Raw genomic sequence first — 20,178 nt, forward strand, 5'->3', positions numbered from 1 at the left:
ACGTTACGCACTTGAGTGTAAAACACTGCTGTGAAAGTTCACACAGAAAATATTCGTAGGTCCAATTTTGCATTGATTCCTATGAAAAAAAAAAACTATTTCAGTTTCTGGACAATTCGGTTTACAAGCGGACTTACGGAACGAGTAAGTGAAAGTTTGCAAACCGAGGGTCGACTGTTCGTAGAATCATAGACGGTATAATATGAGACTACGGGTGCTCAAGCCCCCCCCCCCCCTGGTAATTTATGTGTATGCAATGTTATAACGCATACCCATCCTTCACGGCACATGCTCTTCAATCAAGTATGTAATGAGCCTCTGACAAACACGGCTACCATATCCTGATGTTTCACTGGTTTTTGCGCCTTTGTGTAGAAGTAATGTGATAATATTTTCGTAATATATTGTTAGTTTGCAATTTACTGTGTAATGCCCACCAAATGAGAGTTTTGTAAATGCCCCGGTTTCCAACAATTTCCATGATTTGTCCCGGTTTTGCAGGCATCTTATCTGGTCACCTTATGCATGTGAGAAGTCACTTTCTGTTTGCAAATACTAGCAAGTAACTATTTGAAATGAATCTGTGCGTCCCGCATATTTTGTTTCATCGTCTGCTCGTTTTAAAGACTTTTGTGAGAGGCATTATCCAGAACAATACTTACTTGGCAGTACAATGAGCAGCTGTCAACACGTGTCTGTCCGTCACCAATGTCCCACCGCAATAAGCCGCTTTTGTGAGGAACCCATACGGTGTTAGATAGGATGGTTTCATAATCTGAATGTGAACCTTGTGAAAAGAAATTTTCAATAGTAAAAAAGCCACGCTGTAATAACGTCAATGAAAACAGAAATAACAGCTTAGCTTGCATTGAATGTTGATGATGTGTTGCTAGGAAAAGTGGTTTTTGATCAATATTAACACCAGAAAGACCAAGCCGGTTGACTGATTTCGATTTTCTTGCTCCGTTTTCATAACGAAAAAAATGTTTAAAATGGTTTAATTTCATGACTTTCCTTAAAAATACTGAAACATTATGCAGTGTCCAAATGCCATGAGTTTTAAGAGAAAATCAGCTGCGTTATTGTGTGTTAAAATCCGAAATGACGAAATTGAGAAAATCACTCGAGTTCAACGATGAAACATGAAAGAATGATGAAAGCTGAACTTGCGGAAGTAATGAAAGAATGTCAGACAATGGAAAGATCGGAAGTTGCAAAGTGAAAATAATTTTTTGTAGGAAAAAATCAGGAACATTTACGATGAACAGGATAAAATTTAATTACGATCGAAGTCATATGATGTTATATGTTATATGATGTTCATCGAAGTCAGAGATGAGAGAAAATAACGACTGAAATTCGTAAAGCTTTATACGAGTCTGAACCGAATGATATAAAATGAACCTACACAGGGCAAATTCGATAAAATAATGAAGATGGTATCGTAATACCAATCCATCAGTTCAAGGCCACCTTAAAAAACCCATGATCTGTCTTCATATATCTTCGATGCTAGGCTTTTTTTAATTAATCCATTTATTTGTTAATTTTTTCGCGTCAAATTTTCATTGCTTTTATCATTTTTGAAACAGCCATTGTTGTGGTATTGTAATATTTTACGTAATTTTATACACACCTCTTTCACCAGTAGAATTTGTTGTCGTTTGTCTGTTTATCGGATTATTTTATTTTATTTTTTCATGTCTTTTTGTTTCCTCTCTTTGTGATGTAAGTGCCGATCCGCCATTGACAAATAATATGAATAAATAAATAAGGTTAGGCCAATTATTCTCCTGTTTAGAGAGTCCGGGGAGCGAGAAGAATCTGTGTAGAAGCTATCCAAAGCAAGAAAGGAGTAAATGCAAGTGAAATCGATGAACGTTATATTATGGTGATTCAAATTTACTCATTTTAATGAACATCTTACAAAGACTCTCTCTTTCAAAGACCTATTTTATCACGTTTAAATGTTCAAGAAGAACAACTATTTTGACTTAGTGGTTGTGAGAGACGGCAAGGTTACGCTGAGGAAAAGACAGGGTGGAAAACTTCATCATATTCGCAATGTAAATGACCTGGATAAAATTAATCAGCAGTAATAAATTCCCATTAAAAAATAATGTAAGTATTGACTCACTTTGTCTTTTCAAACAGTCCGGAAACTTTTTCAATATATTGCATGTAAATATATTAGAAGCACCCGTTTGAGAATTTCAAAAGTTTATAATTGCACATAGAAAAATCAGTATTTCCTTTTGATGTTGTATTATTTTCTGGAATTCGGATCAAAGATCATGAACATGATACATCCAATATTCGTGGTTATATCAGCTTTTGCGTTTGTTCAAAGGGAAATAGATCTTAAATAACAAATATTCATTTTCAAATACTGCCTTGAACATGAACACAGCTGAAGCAAATCTGCGTCACAGTGAATAAAAGTGGCACTTTTATAATCAGTATTACAAAAGTAATACTGAAAAAGCACACATACATTTCATTTTAGACCATGTCTGATGAAAATTGTTAGTTTTTGTTTGTATTACCGCCTTTCAAACTTTTTCCTATATTTCCTGAATCACCCTGTATATGTACAATTTTGATTTAAAGATCTCACGATTTTTCTAAATTGGAGTATGTTCAGACAATTATTATTAATTAAGGTGCCAAAACCATTATCTATGCTGGAGACATCTATCTATGTATATAAAATTGATTTTCTATCTGTGTGTGTCCGCGTATGTTCTCTATACAAATCTACAATTTTAGATCGATCGTCGCCAAATTTTTCATATACACCCAACGGGATCCGACTTGAACGATAGATTACTTTAAAAGTTCGTCAGAGCGGGGCAAATGGCCGAAATGTGTGAAAAACCGTCGGGCAACAAGGGTTTCTGGGACTCTACAATAACTTTCGGAATACTTATTTTAGTTACCGCCGTTCCCTAGCAATGCGTTTCTGACGTGTATAAATGCCTTTACAATGGTTTGTCACTTCTTCAATGATGCCAGTATATGTATAATATTTTTATGCGTTTATAATGGTTTGCCACATTTCCAATCCTGCAGTAATTAGACTTTTTGAATGGACGTCATAATCATCATCAGCATCGCTTTGAGGGTCAGGCAAATGATGATCCCCTCCCCCCATAGATATCGGTGTTAAAATTGCCGATTTTACTGTAGAAATGCGGAAATTTAGTAGCGTTTTCCGCCACATCGATAATTTTAAAAATTGTATTGAATTCTCTCGATTTTTGAAATATTGAGTTCACTTAGAGATACGAAGCCCGGAAGATTAAATATGAAGTAATTTAATGAACCTACTTTTGAGAGTTGGATATTCATGCAGTAACATTGACTTCAACTTCTTATTTACATCTTCTCAAGCATGAAAATAATTATCTCCGTATTATCTTAATTAATTATGAGCCCGTATATAGAAAGAAAATCTAAAAAATTCCACAGCTTTAATTAAGCATTTCTTGAAGCACAAACAGGCAGAGATAGATAACTTGAAGTTCAAGGGGGGAATCGGAATACATAGCGCGTCTTTTAAAAATGAAAAATAAAATACAGGGTGTTTCTAGATGAATTACCCGATTTGAAATGCGTATATTACGAAAAATATTCACCATAGACACTTAAGATTAATTTTATATCACATGGCTAATCAAAGTTTTTTTACAAAATAAATTAAATGTGCTTAATATGTCCACCTTGGGATGAACGGCACATGTCTATACGGTAGTCAAATTCGTTCCAAACTTCAGCGAGAATGTTTGCATCCACTGCTTCCATAGCTGCTGTTACGCGCATCTTCAGTTCGGCTGATGTAGCTGGAAGGGGGCACATAAACGAAGTCTAAACCCCCTTAATAACCCCTTATATAAACCCCCACGGGTATAATATAAATGGGTTTATAAACCCATCACCTCCAAGGTCCGTGCGATCTTGCAGGTCAGTGATGTTTAACTGAATTGTCAGGTCCCGTACGGCCGATCCATTGTTTAGGAATGCGATTGTTCAATGCAACATAGTAACACACAGACAGAAAATTAATATACAAATACAAATACAACGCCACAACAGGCAAAATGCCCAACGAGGTGGCTGAGAAAAAGATGCCCATAAAAATATGGATGTGATATGTTTCAAAAATCCAATTAAAAATGCAATTAACAAAAATTGTAAACAATATATACACATGATAAAATATTATATACAATGCCCATAAATAATACTTATGGTTGTCTTATTCTAAGTATGGATAGCTTCTCGATTTACCTCAACATGTTTATCGTATTTCTTTTAAAACGTGTCAATTGTGTTACAATTTACTACCTCCGGGGGTAAGCTATTCCATTTATTGACAACCCTATTAGAGAAAAATTCCCTGCGACACCATAACCTTGCATTGTCCCTCACCAATCGATACTGGTGTCCCCTTGTAAAAGCAGTCGATTGGCGGTGTACTAAAAGTTCATGGTCCATCCTATCCATCCCATTGAAAATTTTGAACACTTCGATCATATCTCCTCGACACTTGCGTTCATCCAATGTAAACATATTCAAGAAATGAAGTCTCTCTTCATAACTCAAGCCCCGTGTGCCAATAAGGACACGCGTAACTCTTCTCTGCACCCCTTCAACCAAGTCTATGTCCCTCTGTAGGTATGGTCTCCAAAACCTTACAGCATACTCCAGTCCAGGACGAACTAAGCCTCGAAAAAGCGGAACAATGACTTCAGGAGAACGCAAAGAGACCTTTTTGAAAATGAGACCAAGCATTCTATTCGCTTTTTTGACCACCGCTGAACAATGTTCAGAAAACCTAAGCCGCTCGTCAATGAGGATTCCCAAATCGGTGACCGTAGTTGCATCCGGGATAGTGACACCATTCAACTCGTAAGAGAACCGTGGGTTGTTCGAACCAAAGTGAGCGACCATGCACTTATCAACGCTAAACGTCATGCTCCATTCAATTGCCCATGCTGCAATCCTGTTTAAGTTGGTCTGGAGCAACTCCCTATCGTTTTGATTCCCGATCACCCCCATTAGCTTCATATCATCTCGGAATTTGCTAGTAATCCCATCCATACCCTGATCGAGCTTATCGATAAAAAGTGAAAAAAAGTATGGGACCAAGGACACTTCCCTGAGGAACTCCACTTGTGACGTCTGTCCAACCAGAGAATTCCCCGTTCACCATAACTCATTGCGACCTATCTCTAAACCACGATTCTATCCAATTCAGCAAGTTTCCCCCAATTCCAATCTCGTGTAAACGCTTCAGTAGTTTACCATGTTGGATCCGATCAAATGCCTTCTGGAAATCAAGGTAAACAAGATCTACATTTTTGCTCTTACCCAAATCCTTAGTCACGTGATCATAGAAGCAAAGGAGGTTAGTTACACATGACTTCCCCTTCCTGAACCCATGCTGATTATCCGATAATACATTATTCTCGTCTATTCACTTCACAAACTGCCTTTTGATGATAATTTCCAAAATTTTCGAGAGGGAACTCGTCAAACTCACCGGCCGATAATTGAACACAGCTTCTTTACTACCCTTTTTAAATATCGGAACAACATTAGCAAGTTTCCAATCCCTTGGGACGATACCCTCAGCAACACTACTCCCGTATATCTGTTCGACTGGTTCCAACAATTCATTATCACATTCTCTGAGGACCCCGGGATAGATATCATCTGGTCCTGGTGCTTTGCTTGCACATACATTTCTTAGAAGATTTAGGACCTCCACGTCTTCTACTTGAATATCGTTGAGGGTTTTATTACCCCATGCAACACCCGTATATCGAATATCATTATCTTCATTAAAAACCGACGCGAAAAAGTCATTGAAAGCACTACACATGCCTACATTGGTCTCTAACCTAGAGCCTCCTGTCGAGAGGGGGGCCAACTGTCCCTCTACATCCATTATTGACGTATCGAAAAAATGATTTTGAGTCAGAGCCAATGTTATCTGCCAACCTAGATTCAACTTCGTTTTGACTATCTCTTATCGCTTTCTTCAACAGTCTCCTTTTACTAGTAAACAATGATAGGTCACCTCGTCCACTTTTATACTCTCTAAATGCTCTTTTCTTTTCAAGATAAAGGTTACGCAGGCTATCCGTGAACCATAGAGGGTGCGATGTACAAACACGCTTTTTTCGAACAAAGGGTATGGCGTCGTGCAAAACAGAGGACAACTTCGAACTAAATTCTTCCCATTGACTTACCACCCCTACTGATTCCAACCGGTCTTTTAAAACTTCCGCTAACCTTCCTCTCAAAACATCAAAGTTAGTTCTTCGAAAACAAGGAACCAGTCTTTTATTGTCAACCTTACCCGAAGTGTGTTCTCTATACAAATCTACAATTTTCTGTTGATCGTCGCCAAATTTTGCTTAAATACCAAACGAGACCAGACTTGAACGATAAGCTACTTTGAAAGTTTGTCGGAGAAGGGAAAATGTCCGAAATGGGCGAAAAACTGTAGGGCACCAATGGTTTCTGGGCCTCAACAATCACTTTCGTAATATTTACTTTCGTTACCGTGGTTCCCTAACAATGCGTTTCAGATATGCATATGCGTTTATAATTGCATTTCTTTAATGCTGCCAGTATTATGTATGATAGTTCATTTCTTTATAATTGTTTGTCATTCCTTTCAATCCTCCCGTAATGTTTGAAGAAAACCCGGGCAGAGCCAAGTATTATAGCCAGTTTTACGTATATATGTTAGGATTTTATAGTTACAATATTTTTTTATAACTGAATTGCCAGAGGTATCTAGTGCGTGAGAACAATGAGCCGATATTGCCATCGGGTGGTCTGGGTTTTTTTCAGTTTGACGGTCCATATTACTCACAATCCCACAGCACAGTTAAAACCCTTGCAACAGAGAAAATATTCAATCAATACACTTCACTCGTAGTTCGAAAAATAGACAGAAAACGGCACTATAACAAACATTACGCATAAACAAACGTGATGATAGGTTCATAACACACACATTCACATTGCAACATATATTAATTCGTTAGAAGTTCCGCAGAGGGATATGGACGAGGTGAATGTGTAGTTTAATAGTAGTAGTACGTGTGTTGGAAAAGAAAATAACCATCGGTACAGCCGTGATTACGTTTTACTGAGTAATCAAATAAAAATGCAAACTTTTTGATCCTAGTGTGAATTGGGTCGGAATGGTTTCATCAGTTTTGCTCGTCGTGCGAATCTGTCGCTAAACGAAGTCCCAATTTACTAGTTTCAAATATGTATAGTAATGTAAACGACTCAATCTTATCTAAAAGCATCCAGAAATGTGAGCACTTGATGATGGTTTTCCTTCACCAATACTTGCTTGGAAAGTGCAGCAGAAGCTAAAGTATTGAAATCGCGTCCAGGGGCAGGACCTCTAAGCCGGCCGTAAGTAACAGACAGCGATGCTTTCCCCTAGTTTTATACAGTTCTTTCCCACCTATTCCCCGTTTTCTCAATTCAAGTATCTCAGCGAATATTGCACTTACAAACGTGGAGTCTTTTTGTTTGCCTCAGGAGGTACCGGGAAACAATTTTCTAATTTTGTTTTCGAGAAGAGGGTGTCCGTATGAAAAGTTAATTTTCACATTTTAATTCACTTCACAATCCTTTGCAACATGAATGACGTATCTGAGTTCTAGACTTCATTTGCATTTTTTTATTAATTGGAGGCATGCCTCTAGGATAAGCGGTTCGCAAGTAAAACATGGCAAGGAGAATTATGGAATCACCATGTCTGTTCTCAAAATGAGAAAAAAAAATCCTGAAACCGCTGAGTTTTGCAACGAAAAGTTGCAAAGCGCAGTGTTGATCAGATGACTCGAAAGCACTCCATACGAATGTAATTAATTTCCTACTGCACGTTTTCTACAACTTTTTCAACTTAGCCTCAATGAATGATTGGTCGATTTGTTTAGAAAAAGAAAAGAAACTGATAAGGTTATTTCCTTCCTTTTTTAGTTCGTTAAAACAGTTTGGAGGATCTTATTTGTTGAGAAATCAGAATTTTAATAACAACAATAAGCATTATTGTATCAGGAAAAAGACAGCTGTGTCAGATTCATCTACGCAATACAAAGCAAGCGAAACATTTTTCAATAGGTAAGAAATCTGTGCGAAAATGCATCTCTAATTTAACAAAGGTATTGAAAAAATATAGTGTGCAAAATAATACTGCAAGTGAGCTTGCCCGGTATGCAAGAGGTCCTGGGTTCGATTCCGGGTGGAGAGAAACAACACTTTTTCTCCTATTCACCTCGGCATAATATCGAGAAAACCCATTGATTTCATGTATCTTAGCCGATCAAAAATCATCATCCATCTCTACAGCCGCCACCTGGAGGCCATTAGCTGAAGTTAAAAAGAGGCTGCAGTCTCTACTCGGCAAGTCACGCTACTATGCGGGATTTAAGGGGGAAAAAGGATTGTCTCTCTATGGTACTGCGCTTGCCCGATATGCAAGAGGTCCTGAGTTCGATTCCGGGTGGAGAGAAACAACAATTTTAACCTGTATATTCCCGGCATAATATTCAGAATGAATATTGATTTCACACCTGCAATTTTGAATGTAGATATTAGTTATTAGCACTGGTTCACGGATAGCGTGAACCTTACATATAAAGGGAATATGACTTGGTTGAGAGGGTGCAAAGAAGAGCTACGCGTGCTCTGGTTGGTACACAAGCTATGCAAACACCAAACATGGCGATATTGTGGGCTATAAGCAGGTCACCTTGCGGCTGGGCCATGCTGGAAAAAGGAAAGCCCCGCCAGACACCAAGAACACTGGCCGAACGCCGGCCTGCATCGCACCACCGACCCACGCAAGAACAGCCCGGTGACCCAAGGTCCCCCTGGACCTACAGCAGAACGACAACGACACTATCCGTCACTCCCCGTCCATCGGATCAACGGAGAAGAACCACACACACACACACACACACACACACACAGACGTTGGCTGGCTCCTCATCCAGCGGTACGTATTAAACCATTATCATTATTGCACCCAATCCCTAATATTTGGCACTAGTGTGACCAGTCTAATCCTCTCCACATCGAGCATTTGCATCTTCCACCTAAAAGGATAACAAAAGAGAGCACAGCACGGCATAGAATAATAAATGTTGGGGAGGTTCAGGAGTGGGAATTGATAACAATCAGTATAACGGGCTTTGTCAAACGTCACAGTTCTGAATAGGGGGACTGCGATAACATCAATATACATATTCCAATTTCCATAATAGGTTTCCTGTAGTCCATGGAAATCAAAGTTCAATCCTGCATGCAACTAAGTTTAATATTGGAAATTCCATTGGTTCACAGACCAAAAGTAGACAAAACAAGCTGAGAATATATATGAATGATACAAGATATGGAATTATAATTGACAGGATAATATAACAAGATATCAATAAAATAGATATTTAGAATCAAGGGCGTACCCAGGATCTGAACTAGAGGGGGCAACTCACGATACCAAATTGATGCGTTTGTGCTGTGTGCCAATTATTGCACTTTAATTTCTCCTCTGGGTGGCTGCCCCGCCCCCCGCTGGGTACTCCCATGTGGAGAGTTAAAAATATACAAGAGAGAGAGAGAGAGTTTGAAATTTTCAACGAGATGGATAGGATGGACCGACCGTGAATGATTGATGCGTCGTCAATCGACCGTTTCGAAAGATACTGGGGGGGACACCAGTATTGATTAGTAAGAAACAATTCAAGATCGTGGTGTCGCAAGAAATTTTTCTCCAATAGCGTTCTGATTCAATGATTCGTTTAAAAATAAATACGATATACAAATATATATTGGGATGAATCGAGAGGCTATCCGTTCTTACATAAGACAACCATAAAGAGTTTTTATATGGGCATTGTATATTTCATCACGTATATGTAGGTATTTATTTCATGTAATTGCACTTTAATTTGGTTGCTGTATTTCATAAAACATTAATATCCCTATTTTGTTACGGGCAATCGTTTTTCAGCCGCCTCGTTGGACATTTTTCATGTTGTGGTCTTCTTTGTGTATTTGTATTTTATGTTTTACCTACACTCACAAATGTACATTTATACACAATAAAATTCACGGAAACTGGGAGTATGTAGTGAATCATTTCCCGGTCATTTTTAACAGCATTGGTCCTTCTACAGAGCTTCAATTTTGAATAAGTGCATGAAGCGAAAACTCACTGAGAATGGAAACATCCCTTCAACAGCGTCAGCACCACCGACGATGTTTTCTTGAAGCGAACAATCGCATGACGGACCTGCAACAGAAACATAATCACATCATGCATTGAATCAAAACGACGTGGCGATCTGAGAGCGAAACGAAAAATTTAATATTGAATTCAAATTTTATTCACATGCAAATATTCAATTTCCATATAATATAAAAAATGCTCATACGTCCATCCTCTGGGTAGAGGATCATCCTCGGAAGTGACCGATCTAGAAAGGATGAGCCTCGTGTTGTCCCGTTTATGTGTTGCGTATTCTATAAAAGCAGGAGATTATCACAAGGTTGAACATGAACTAATGGTAAACATTTAACTTGAATAGACCTAGTGAGAAACATATAGCATATGTCATTGTAAATACTTCATGACTGCACATATTGTATTCCCTATTTACCTCATGTAAAATATTAATCATCATTATTTATATACATTTATTAAAGTATCCATGTAGCACCAATCGTATCACTATTAACATGTTGCATCTCAAGCACCTCACTCATACTAAGGTAACTTTATAATCATTTATTTATATTGCATACGTTCGTCACATATTGCCAGTTGACATCAATTATCATCAATACACATGTTATCCATTGTTTTCTGTGAAGTTTGCTGGCAACTTCCGGGGAAAAGATGTACTTCCGGCCACATTTCTAAATTTTTCGTCATCTTAGAGATCGTGTGAGATGACTTAAATTGTTATCATCCCTATTCTCATATACCAACTATGGCTTCAATGCAATCAATATTAAATATAACTGGCAGAGCGATGATGGAATGAAGTATGAGCCATTATTCACTCATCTACGGCGCAACGATATACGAGCGGAGGTTCAAGTTAAAGCATATTATCCTGTGCGTAAGAAAATATGAAATGAGTTGCAAAAAATCGTAATTGGGCAATCGTATCCGAAATTTGAAATTTAAAGTACGTCTACACTCGCCAACAAGTTGAGCAACATGTTGCGCAACACGTGCTGCGGGACTTTTTATATAAGTGTGGACGTGTTTCTCAACTTTTCAAAGTTGCAGAACACGTCCACACTCATATACAAAATTTGTTTCTCTACTTGTTGCTCTTCCTGTTGCTGAGTGTGGACGTACCTTTAGGGTTTTTCTGAAGACAAGATTAGTGTGTGTTATCTTTAGTATTAATTAAGATTAAAATAACATCAGTCTTAAGCACCATTAATGTTATCTTCGAGTGTGGAACAACGCGGTCAGCTCTTCATTAAGTTTTCGATATTTTCCTTTGCTTTTCATGATGAACCTGATCGTTTGGAATATTTCAAATTTTACGTCTTCTCATAAAAATCCTCAGATATTACGCTGTGTGCATAACTATTATAAATTTTAAATAAAATCAGACGAGATAATTTTAGTTATGCATAGAAGGACTATCAAATTGATAAAAGACGTTACATTTTGTGTTTCCTGGCTAAGAATAAGGAACTATTCTTCCACTACATTGAAATATTGCGATATATACAGGGTGATTCAGAGAAGATGGGAAAAACTTCAAGAGGTGACAGTACACACCAATACAAACAATTGTCATCAAAGAATGTATGGTCTAACATGAAACGCAAACTCTGTAGCGCGTTTCGAAACTGCCGCTGTTTACTATGTTGCGCCCTGTAGCACGTTTGCATTTCATTTTAGACCATGCATTCTTTGATAAAAATTGATTGTTTTGTGTGTGCTATCACCTCGTACAGTTTTTCCCATCTTTTCTGAATCACCCTGTATATTCTCAAAGTGGGGGAAAAAATTCCAAAACCTTCGAGTTTTAAGAAGTCTTCAACGAATAAGTCAAATACACGAAAAATCTTAATGCATTTCGACACCAATGGGTGTTGTCTTCAGAAGAAAAAATAATTTTCAACCACTAATCTCACTGACCGAGGATCCGACTTGGGTTGAATACCAAATCTCAACTCTCGCTTGCTCAGCGGAAAAAGTACGACTGCTCACTTCAAACGCCTTGGTCAAAATAAAGCTGAGAGCCTGCGTGTGATACTTATGCAGCGTCCCGAATTGCGGAATGGAGCTACGCGATTGGTCTATTCGAATCTTCGTAGAATTCCCGCTCGAAATTAATTTTAGCCGTTGCGTTGTGATCGGTGGTGTAGATTTATTATCGTTTACTGATATAATTTTTGAAGGCTCGAATATAACATGTCCTTCCGTAGAAATCTGAATCAACTGTAGACTTGACTTCCTGAAATTTAAATCTATGGTCCTTTTGCCAACAGTGAGCGGCGATGGCCGATTTTTCACATCCCTGATTCTTAAGACAGCGAGTGTGTTCATTTAATCTTCCTTTTATGGGTCTCCTTGTCTGTCTTATACAACCAAGAGGGTAATGGAATGTAATAAATTTAATACATGGAATGCAATAAATGCCCCATTGTTTATTCTGTGATATAGCATCTTTAGAAGGGCATGAAACCTAATTTTTTAGTAGGCATGTCTATGGCTATTTGTAAGGTGGAGAAAAGGATTCTCCTTATCAGGAGAAAAGAGGTTGGAAAAAGGCCGAGGAGAAACAGGAGTCGCGAGAGAGAGAAACGAGAACGATTTGAGACATTCGAAAAAGAGGGGGAAGTGTAAAAGTTGGTACCGAAGAGACAGGACGGTTTCGTTGGAGGTGTTGGATAATAAATTAAATAAAGTGTTGTTTTCTTCTTTTGGGAGTCTAGAATCCAGTTATTTCATCCCGGAATCGTAGTGGAGGTACAGCCGAGGAGCTACGACCGAGAAGAAGTCGGGGCAAACTTTACTGGCGCAGTCGGCAGGATAGGGTCGTGGCTTCAACGACTCGAGATTGTGAGCCGAAGAAGAGTGTCCTAGCAACGGTGGAACCACCCCGGTTCGTATAGAAGGATAGCAGCAGCGTCGAGAACCCACGCTGTTTTTTTTCGTGAAGTCAACCGGTGCTGAGAGGGGCAATCCTGCCCAGGGAAAAAGGAGCAAGTGTTGTACGGCGGTATCGAGACGAAAAATAAAGATGGCGTATTTGGCAAAGGGGAACAAGGAGGATCTGGAGACCATGGCCGCTAACTTGGGGGTAGAAGTCCGACCGGAGTTCAACTTAATGCAACTAGTGAGTACCATACAGGAAAGTGAACTGTACAACGAAGCGACATGCAGAGGGATGCTGAAAACGATCATAGGCAATAGGAAAGAGAGAGAAGAGATGGAGGAGAAGCGTAGAGAGAAAGAGATGGAGATGGAGGAGAGGCGTAGAGAAAAGGAGATGGAACATGAACTCGAAAGACTGAGGATCGAGACAGGAGCCAGAAGAGAGGAGAATAATCAAGCTGGGCGCAGCAGAACCCCCAGCCGGGATTTCCAGAACACGATGCAAAAGTTCAGGATGGAAGAATACATATAAGTCTGTACCTGGTGCTGTTCGAGCGGCAAGTTCGTCGTGCGAGGTTTGGAAATGTGGATTTCTGTTTAATTAAGTATACGTCCAAAAAAGAGGGTTCGTTGTTAGTTTCAAATTCGGCTGTGAGGCAAAACTGAACGTGAAGGTAGATGTCATTCATAACGAGTAACAATTGTTCTAAGTCATCTTTAGAGCCGTCTCAAAGCACAAAAGTATCGTCCACGTATCTCCGATAAAATGAGAAGGGGGGCGAAGTTCAACAGCTTACTCTCAAACTCCGATAGCAACCGAGAGTTAATATTTGGTATTCAACCCAAGTGGGGGCCCTTAAGCATCTTGTAAAATCCTGATGCTCCCCTCTTTTTGAACATACACTGACGTGGAGGGGTAAAGACGATCGGATATTGAAAGGAAAAAAACACATGTATAACGTTAAACTACTTAAAAAAAACAAGAACTTTAAATGCTGTATCAATCAGTTTCTATGAATTTCAAACACTTTTTCTAGATTAAAAACTCAAAATTACTTGTATAGAGAGATGTCTGCTGCCCTCATGCATCAAATAAGCTTCTGTGCTCCCCACCTCCGAAAGTAGGCCCTGTCCCCTTTCTGTGACATACACAATTGAACTTCTCTGTAACGGACATCCATGCATTATGTTGTAGACAATTAATTTTGTGCGCTGACGAAGAATGCCCGTTAACGGATAGCAAAATAAACTGTGGCCGTCGACGTAAGTAAAAAAAGCAGGTGTCCGCTAAAGGGGAGTCTTTGTTCAAAGAGGTCTCATCTTAGTTTTATTATCTGTAAAGGAATCTCCTATCCACGTGGGAGAAGCCAAAAATCCATCAATCTGGTCTAAAGGGTTTTTTCAACCTTTGAGACAAGGGGTGGGTCAAATAAGGAGCCCTATATTATTGGAGAATTTCATTTATTCTGAAATCATCGAATATGAATTTTAATTAATCTGAAAGTAATTTCTTATTAAATACGAACTATCGTCGATTCTTAAATTTCTTTGATTCTGAGAAATTATTTTCCCATTAAATATGAATTTTCATACATCCTGATTGCTTCCGCTAAAAAATCAAATTGCTCCCCTGTGGGACGTTGGTCACACGTTGGGAATTAGGGTTCTAATGTTAAAATAACATTAATCTTAAACAATATTAGTGTTATATTTAGGGGGGGGGGGTTTCCTTCCTTTTAAGATGGTAAAAAACTTTATGTAGAAATATTATTGATCAATTGATTCGTTTGAAATGTTTACCACGTGTATTCGATTGTGTATGCTAGCGTATGCCAGTGTGCATGAAATCAGTGTAAGTGAATAAAAAGATGATTTTCAGTTCACAAAATGATGAAAAGGACTGAGATTTTTTTATTTAAAATTAAATTTTGTAACAGGCAAGCTTTTGACAAGGACGTTCAGAAGTACTTTTATTCACAAGATACGAGAGGATCAAGTTTGTATCGAGAGACGAAGGCATTTTCGAGGAGTTCGATTTTAACCTTCACAGCGATGTCAGTTTCGCATGTTAAAGTAGAATAAAGGATTTTTATATAGATGTTCGCCGCTCCGTATACACCTCATCGACCGTCACGATTTCACATGTTTAAAATTTTTTTAAAGTTTATTTTCTTTTATACAACGCAAATATTTGGAAATGTATCTCGGATCTTTTTCGTCATATTTTGGTTTGAGAAAGTGTTACTCCACTTCAACGTGGAATGCCACCAACCTTCTATGTCGAAATTTGGAGATGACTACTTCTCTGTTTTGACACAAAAATCATCATGTCTGGGTGTGGAATTCTCTTGTTCAACGGCACAATATAAACCGGACCATCACATATGGCACATCTTCGGCTCTTTGGAATTATTAGGTTCTGCGAAGCCTTTTTCGAGGTGTCATTGTGAGTTGGCATATGCTTCGAAAGAGTTTTGACACTGTGAGCAGAATTACCAAATACGTATTTAGGTACAAATACGGAAGCCACAATAAAGGCAAATTGCCCAGCGAGGTGGCCTAAAGAAACGAGGGAACAAATGTCTATAACAAACCTCAAGAGCAATACGTTTGTACGGAAAGGCAGTGTGACGAGAACATAGCTAAGGGGCCGTTCAAGTATTACGTCGTCATCAATGGGGGGAGGGGGGAGAAGGGGTTTCCGATTTGCTGACTTTTGATGAAAGGGGGAGGGGGGGGGGTTTGGATAATGCTTACGTCATCAACCACCCTTTATGAAAATATGAGTTGGATTCAGAGGGGCAGAGGTGATGACGAAATTTCGCTGACGAGGGGGGAGGGGGTCAAAAATGGCTACAAATTTGCTTACGTAATAGTTGAACGGCCCCTAATTACTGTCAGCTCTAGAAGTAATGAATGTGAATAGTCTGTTGATCAGGTCTGCTGTGGGAAATGATGGCTTAAATAGGGACAAGAAAATAAGTTTAATATACAGTAATTTCACCCAGTCGCTAGCAGCATGTAGCCCTCGGGCCAGCTGTTGGCCACCATTGTAATTTCCAATTTTAGAAAAATTGTATCGACCTATGTCATGATACCAGCCGTGGGGAAAAATTGGTTTCAAGTATTTTAAATTTCCACATTTCGAAGATTCATCAGAAATCTGAATAATGTTTTCAACACAGATAAAATAACGAATGTATACAATAAATTAATGGATAAAAATGACTTACATTCATGGCTTGGGATACGCAAAAAAGGTTCGTGAAGACTCCAAATAGAGCTACTATCATGCAACTTACAAGGCTTGAAATCATTTTTGGTGTTCTTGTGCAAACTGAATATCTCTGAAAAGTTTCAACAAAGGAAGAGCGAACACGGTCAGTGTCTGAAGAACTGATGATACAATACTATGCTTCTCGGCGTTTTATATCTGAATTTATTCATCTTTTCAACAGGTGTGAAGAAGCAATTTCTTCATTATGGTTAATTTCCTAGAAGAGATGCGCTTACTTATTTGAGACAATGAGCGATTCTTAGAGAAGAATCTGAATTACCTATTCATTGAATTGAATTGATGCGCAAAAACGTGCAGATCACGTAACAGAAGCAGGTGGCAGGGGATAATTTTATTGCATAAATAATACCCAAAGGGAGATAAAGGATTATCTCCTATTTATTGTAACATGGGATGAAACATAATTGCATTGCGAGTAGCAGGTGAAGAAAGCAATGGAATCCTGACAGGAATGTACAAAATGATAGAACACTTTCACAAATTGGTTGCATGATGCTAACAGCTGACGTGTCAAAAATACTAAAGAAAAATGTGAGCATATACATTTTCGTGTCATAAGTAGCAATGCAGACAAGAAAATTGAATTTTTTAGAAGATTGTGTTCTAGGGAAAGACCATGAGACTGGAGGTGCGTGAGCCCGACATTCAAGAACAATTGGGAACAACTGGAAGAGCATGATCATATCTATAGATGAACTGATGGATCTCCATTGCGCGCAACAGTAACTTATGCACGTAGAGCTTACTAAGATGCATTAGTCGTCCTAAACGGTAATCCTCCTCCTCTGTCTGGTCGATTAGAATACGCCTTATCAGCCTATGGCACAAGTACAAACTGCACCACCTCGCCGCTCACAAAGAAAAAAGAAACTGATCAACTGCAAAGAAGAAATCGAACGATTTAAACTGAGGATGAAATCGATTATGAATTTTATCTGACTTATTATTGGTTTCAATATGTGATTTGGGACTTTATATTCGAATTAAGATTTAATATGGATTATATAGGATTATACGCTTGATTTCCGATTATATACGTAGATTTGTGATCTCGCAATTGATTTTACACTTAGATTATGATTTTATAGTTGTTATGATTGTAATGTATGCCTTTTTATGAATAAATTGCCAGAGGTATCCAGTCCGTGTGGACAATGAGCCGATATTGCCATATGGCGATGTGGCCTGGGTATCTTTCAGTTTGACGGTCGTTTAGAATGATTTAATTTTTAAACACTCATTATTGCATAATTAATGTAACAAATTACAGCAAACCTAAAATTTGTAACAAGTAGCAAACGCATTAATCAAGGGGGCGCGGGGAGGTAAATTGTATATTACCTACGCCAGTGGTTCCCAACCTTTTTCAGTCCACGTACCCCCAGCCCCGAATCCTACGGAATCCCCCCCCCCCAATCTGCTTCACCCATTACAGTTTTCGGAAAACATAAAAAAAAGTACATGTTGAAGTAAGTTAGATGGTCTATTTTTTTTCATTATATACGTAGTTTTTATTTTTGAAGTAAGGAAACACATTAACACAAAGATTGGAAACAAATTAACACTAAGATATAATATTTGGGACTGTATTGAATAATAAAGTTTTGAAAAATTAGGCTCAAAAGAGGATCAATACAAACACAAATCCGGAGTAGTGTTCAATTTGCTTCTATATTTATTTTTTATATAAGTATACGAAGAAAACGCCCGTTCAATAAGCTCCGTGATAACAAACGGCAATAAAAACATTATTGCTTTTTTTTTAGAAACTTCAGTGTATTGGACCGCGGCGAGCACAAAAACGGACTAGGTTCACCATTCCATCATTGAAGAGAATCTTCAGAGTGGTATCTGATGCAAGCTCTAGCAATTTCTCCTTTTCTGGAATCGACAATGAAGACGGTTCAAAATACTCTTCTTTGAAAGGATTAGATGTCCACCGATCTCCCATTTCTGGCTCTGAAAAATATTTTTCAAACGATGATTTTAATCCTTCCAAGTGGCCGATTGTCAAATTTAGCTCAGCTTGAGATCGTGAATGTTTTAAACACCCTCGTTCCGAAGTTCGAACAGCAGCGTCAGGAGTTAACCCCGAGACAGCCACGTAACTTCGGTGTACAAAAGTAAAGCGTTGTGAAGGATTTCCATGTCTTTCCACAACCCGGGCCGTCTTAAGAGCATCATGGGCCCCCGGGCCAAGTGGTTTTTCTGAGGCCCTACCAGGTTCATTCTAGAAAATTTCAACCAGATCTCATTTTTGTGAGACCCCTCTTCTCATGGCCCACCCGGGCCGGCCCGGGTGGGCCATGCGTTAAGACGGGACTGCCCACAACAATTTAAACAATCTGTAGTTGATAGGATTCACCTTGACAAAGTTGAAAACCTTGATCGCTTTATCAAGAACGTTTCGCAAATTTGGAGGCAACGGTTTCGATGTAGGGATCTGTAAGTGAATATAGCAGTCAGTCCATTTCATTTTGGGAGCGACTTCTGCCGCGCGTGCACGACGGCCTGAGTAGCAATCTTCCGTGGATTTCCCTCCATCTTTGAAGAGCCCCACGCATTTTGACCATTGAATTACTTTTTCAACGAAATAATAATCACTTGCTTCAAATAAGTCTTTAACAGTCGCACGACCCCCTTCAATGGGTGACAAATAAAAATATTTACTTCGAATTCTCTCTCAAGTACTTAGCAATTACAAGTAGCACAGAATATTGCGCAACGTCGGTACTTTCGTCGACTTGGATGGAAAAAAAATTCACAACCTTTGACGTGACTAATGACTGCTCTCGACATCGTCTGACATGTCCGCCATTACCATTTTCTTTTCGCGTACCCCAGGAGTACCCCCGGTTGGGAACCGCTGATCTACGCTAAGGGTGAGGAACGAAAAAAATGTTAAGAACCACTGGACTCTCTCTCTCTCTAACCCATTTCGTACCCATGTTTCTTACAGTGCTACACCGGCACGTTGCTTCATGTAAAAATAATATCTCGTACTGTGTCGCTAATAATAATCCCCAACTATTCCGATGACCGTGTTTGCTGGAGTGTCTGCTACGGTGCCTATATTGGTACACGGTTTATTCGGGTTAGCTACAACCCGAGTTCGGTTGCATCATGTACAAGTAATATACCTGTATATTGCTGTAGCGTTAAGATTGTCTAACCCAGGGCGTGGCCAACAGCTGGCCCTTGGGGTGATTTTGTGCGGCCCGAGAAAAAGTAAAATAATTATGTATTCAATTGATATTCTCTCTCTCTCATCATTATTCACGCAGTCATTTTCAACGACAGACCATATTAACAGACTATTTACATTCATTATTTCTATTGACGGTAGTAATTAGCTATTTTCTCATCACACTGCCTTTTCGTACAAACGTATTGCTCTTAAAGTGTGTTTACAGACATTTTAATCCCATTTCCTTCCACCACATCGTTAGGCAAAGTTACCTCCGTATTTGTAGCCGAATGCATATTTGTTGTTCTGCATTTGTTGCATATCTGTTGTTGCATTTGTGCTCACGGTGGCAAACATTTTTCGAAGTGGGTACCAACTTGCAATGGCACTTCGAAATTACAACGACTAAGCAAATTCTAATAATTGCAAATAGCAAAAAATATCTTATTTTGTATGGTCGAGTGATTGGTGATCGGGTTAATGCTTTGTCATATTGTGCCATTGAACAAGAGAGTTCCATCC

At 38.8% G+C, this 20,178-nt stretch overlaps 1 protein-coding gene across 2 annotated transcripts in view; it reads right to left on the bottom strand.

Moving 5' to 3' along the window:
- Nucleotides 1-16,596, bottom strand: part of LOC149065943 (chymotrypsin-C-like) — a 37,903-nt gene extending 21,307 nt beyond the window's left edge. For both annotated transcript variants that reach the window (XM_089253385.1, XM_089253386.1), the window contains exons 1-4: nucleotides 16,405-16,596; nucleotides 10,476-10,563; nucleotides 10,257-10,333; nucleotides 663-787 (exon numbers count right to left, since the gene is read on the bottom strand). In XM_089253385.1, coding sequence (XP_089109511.1) covers nucleotides 663-787; nucleotides 10,257-10,333; nucleotides 10,476-10,563; nucleotides 16,405-16,488 — 374 coding nt within the window. In that variant the 5' untranslated portion in view covers nucleotides 16,489-16,596. The remainder of the gene's footprint in view (nucleotides 1-662; nucleotides 788-10,256; nucleotides 10,334-10,475; nucleotides 10,564-16,404) is intronic.
- Nucleotides 16,597-20,178: the final 3,582 nt, after the last annotated feature.

Source organism: Pholcus phalangioides, unplaced genomic scaffold (assembly GCF_987345545.1).
Source record: "Pholcus phalangioides strain wild (caught in Gottingen) unplaced genomic scaffold, Ppha-v1.0 ptg000037l_1, whole genome shotgun sequence".
NCBI classification, from domain to species: Eukaryota; Metazoa; Arthropoda; class Arachnida; order Araneae; family Pholcidae; genus Pholcus; species Pholcus phalangioides.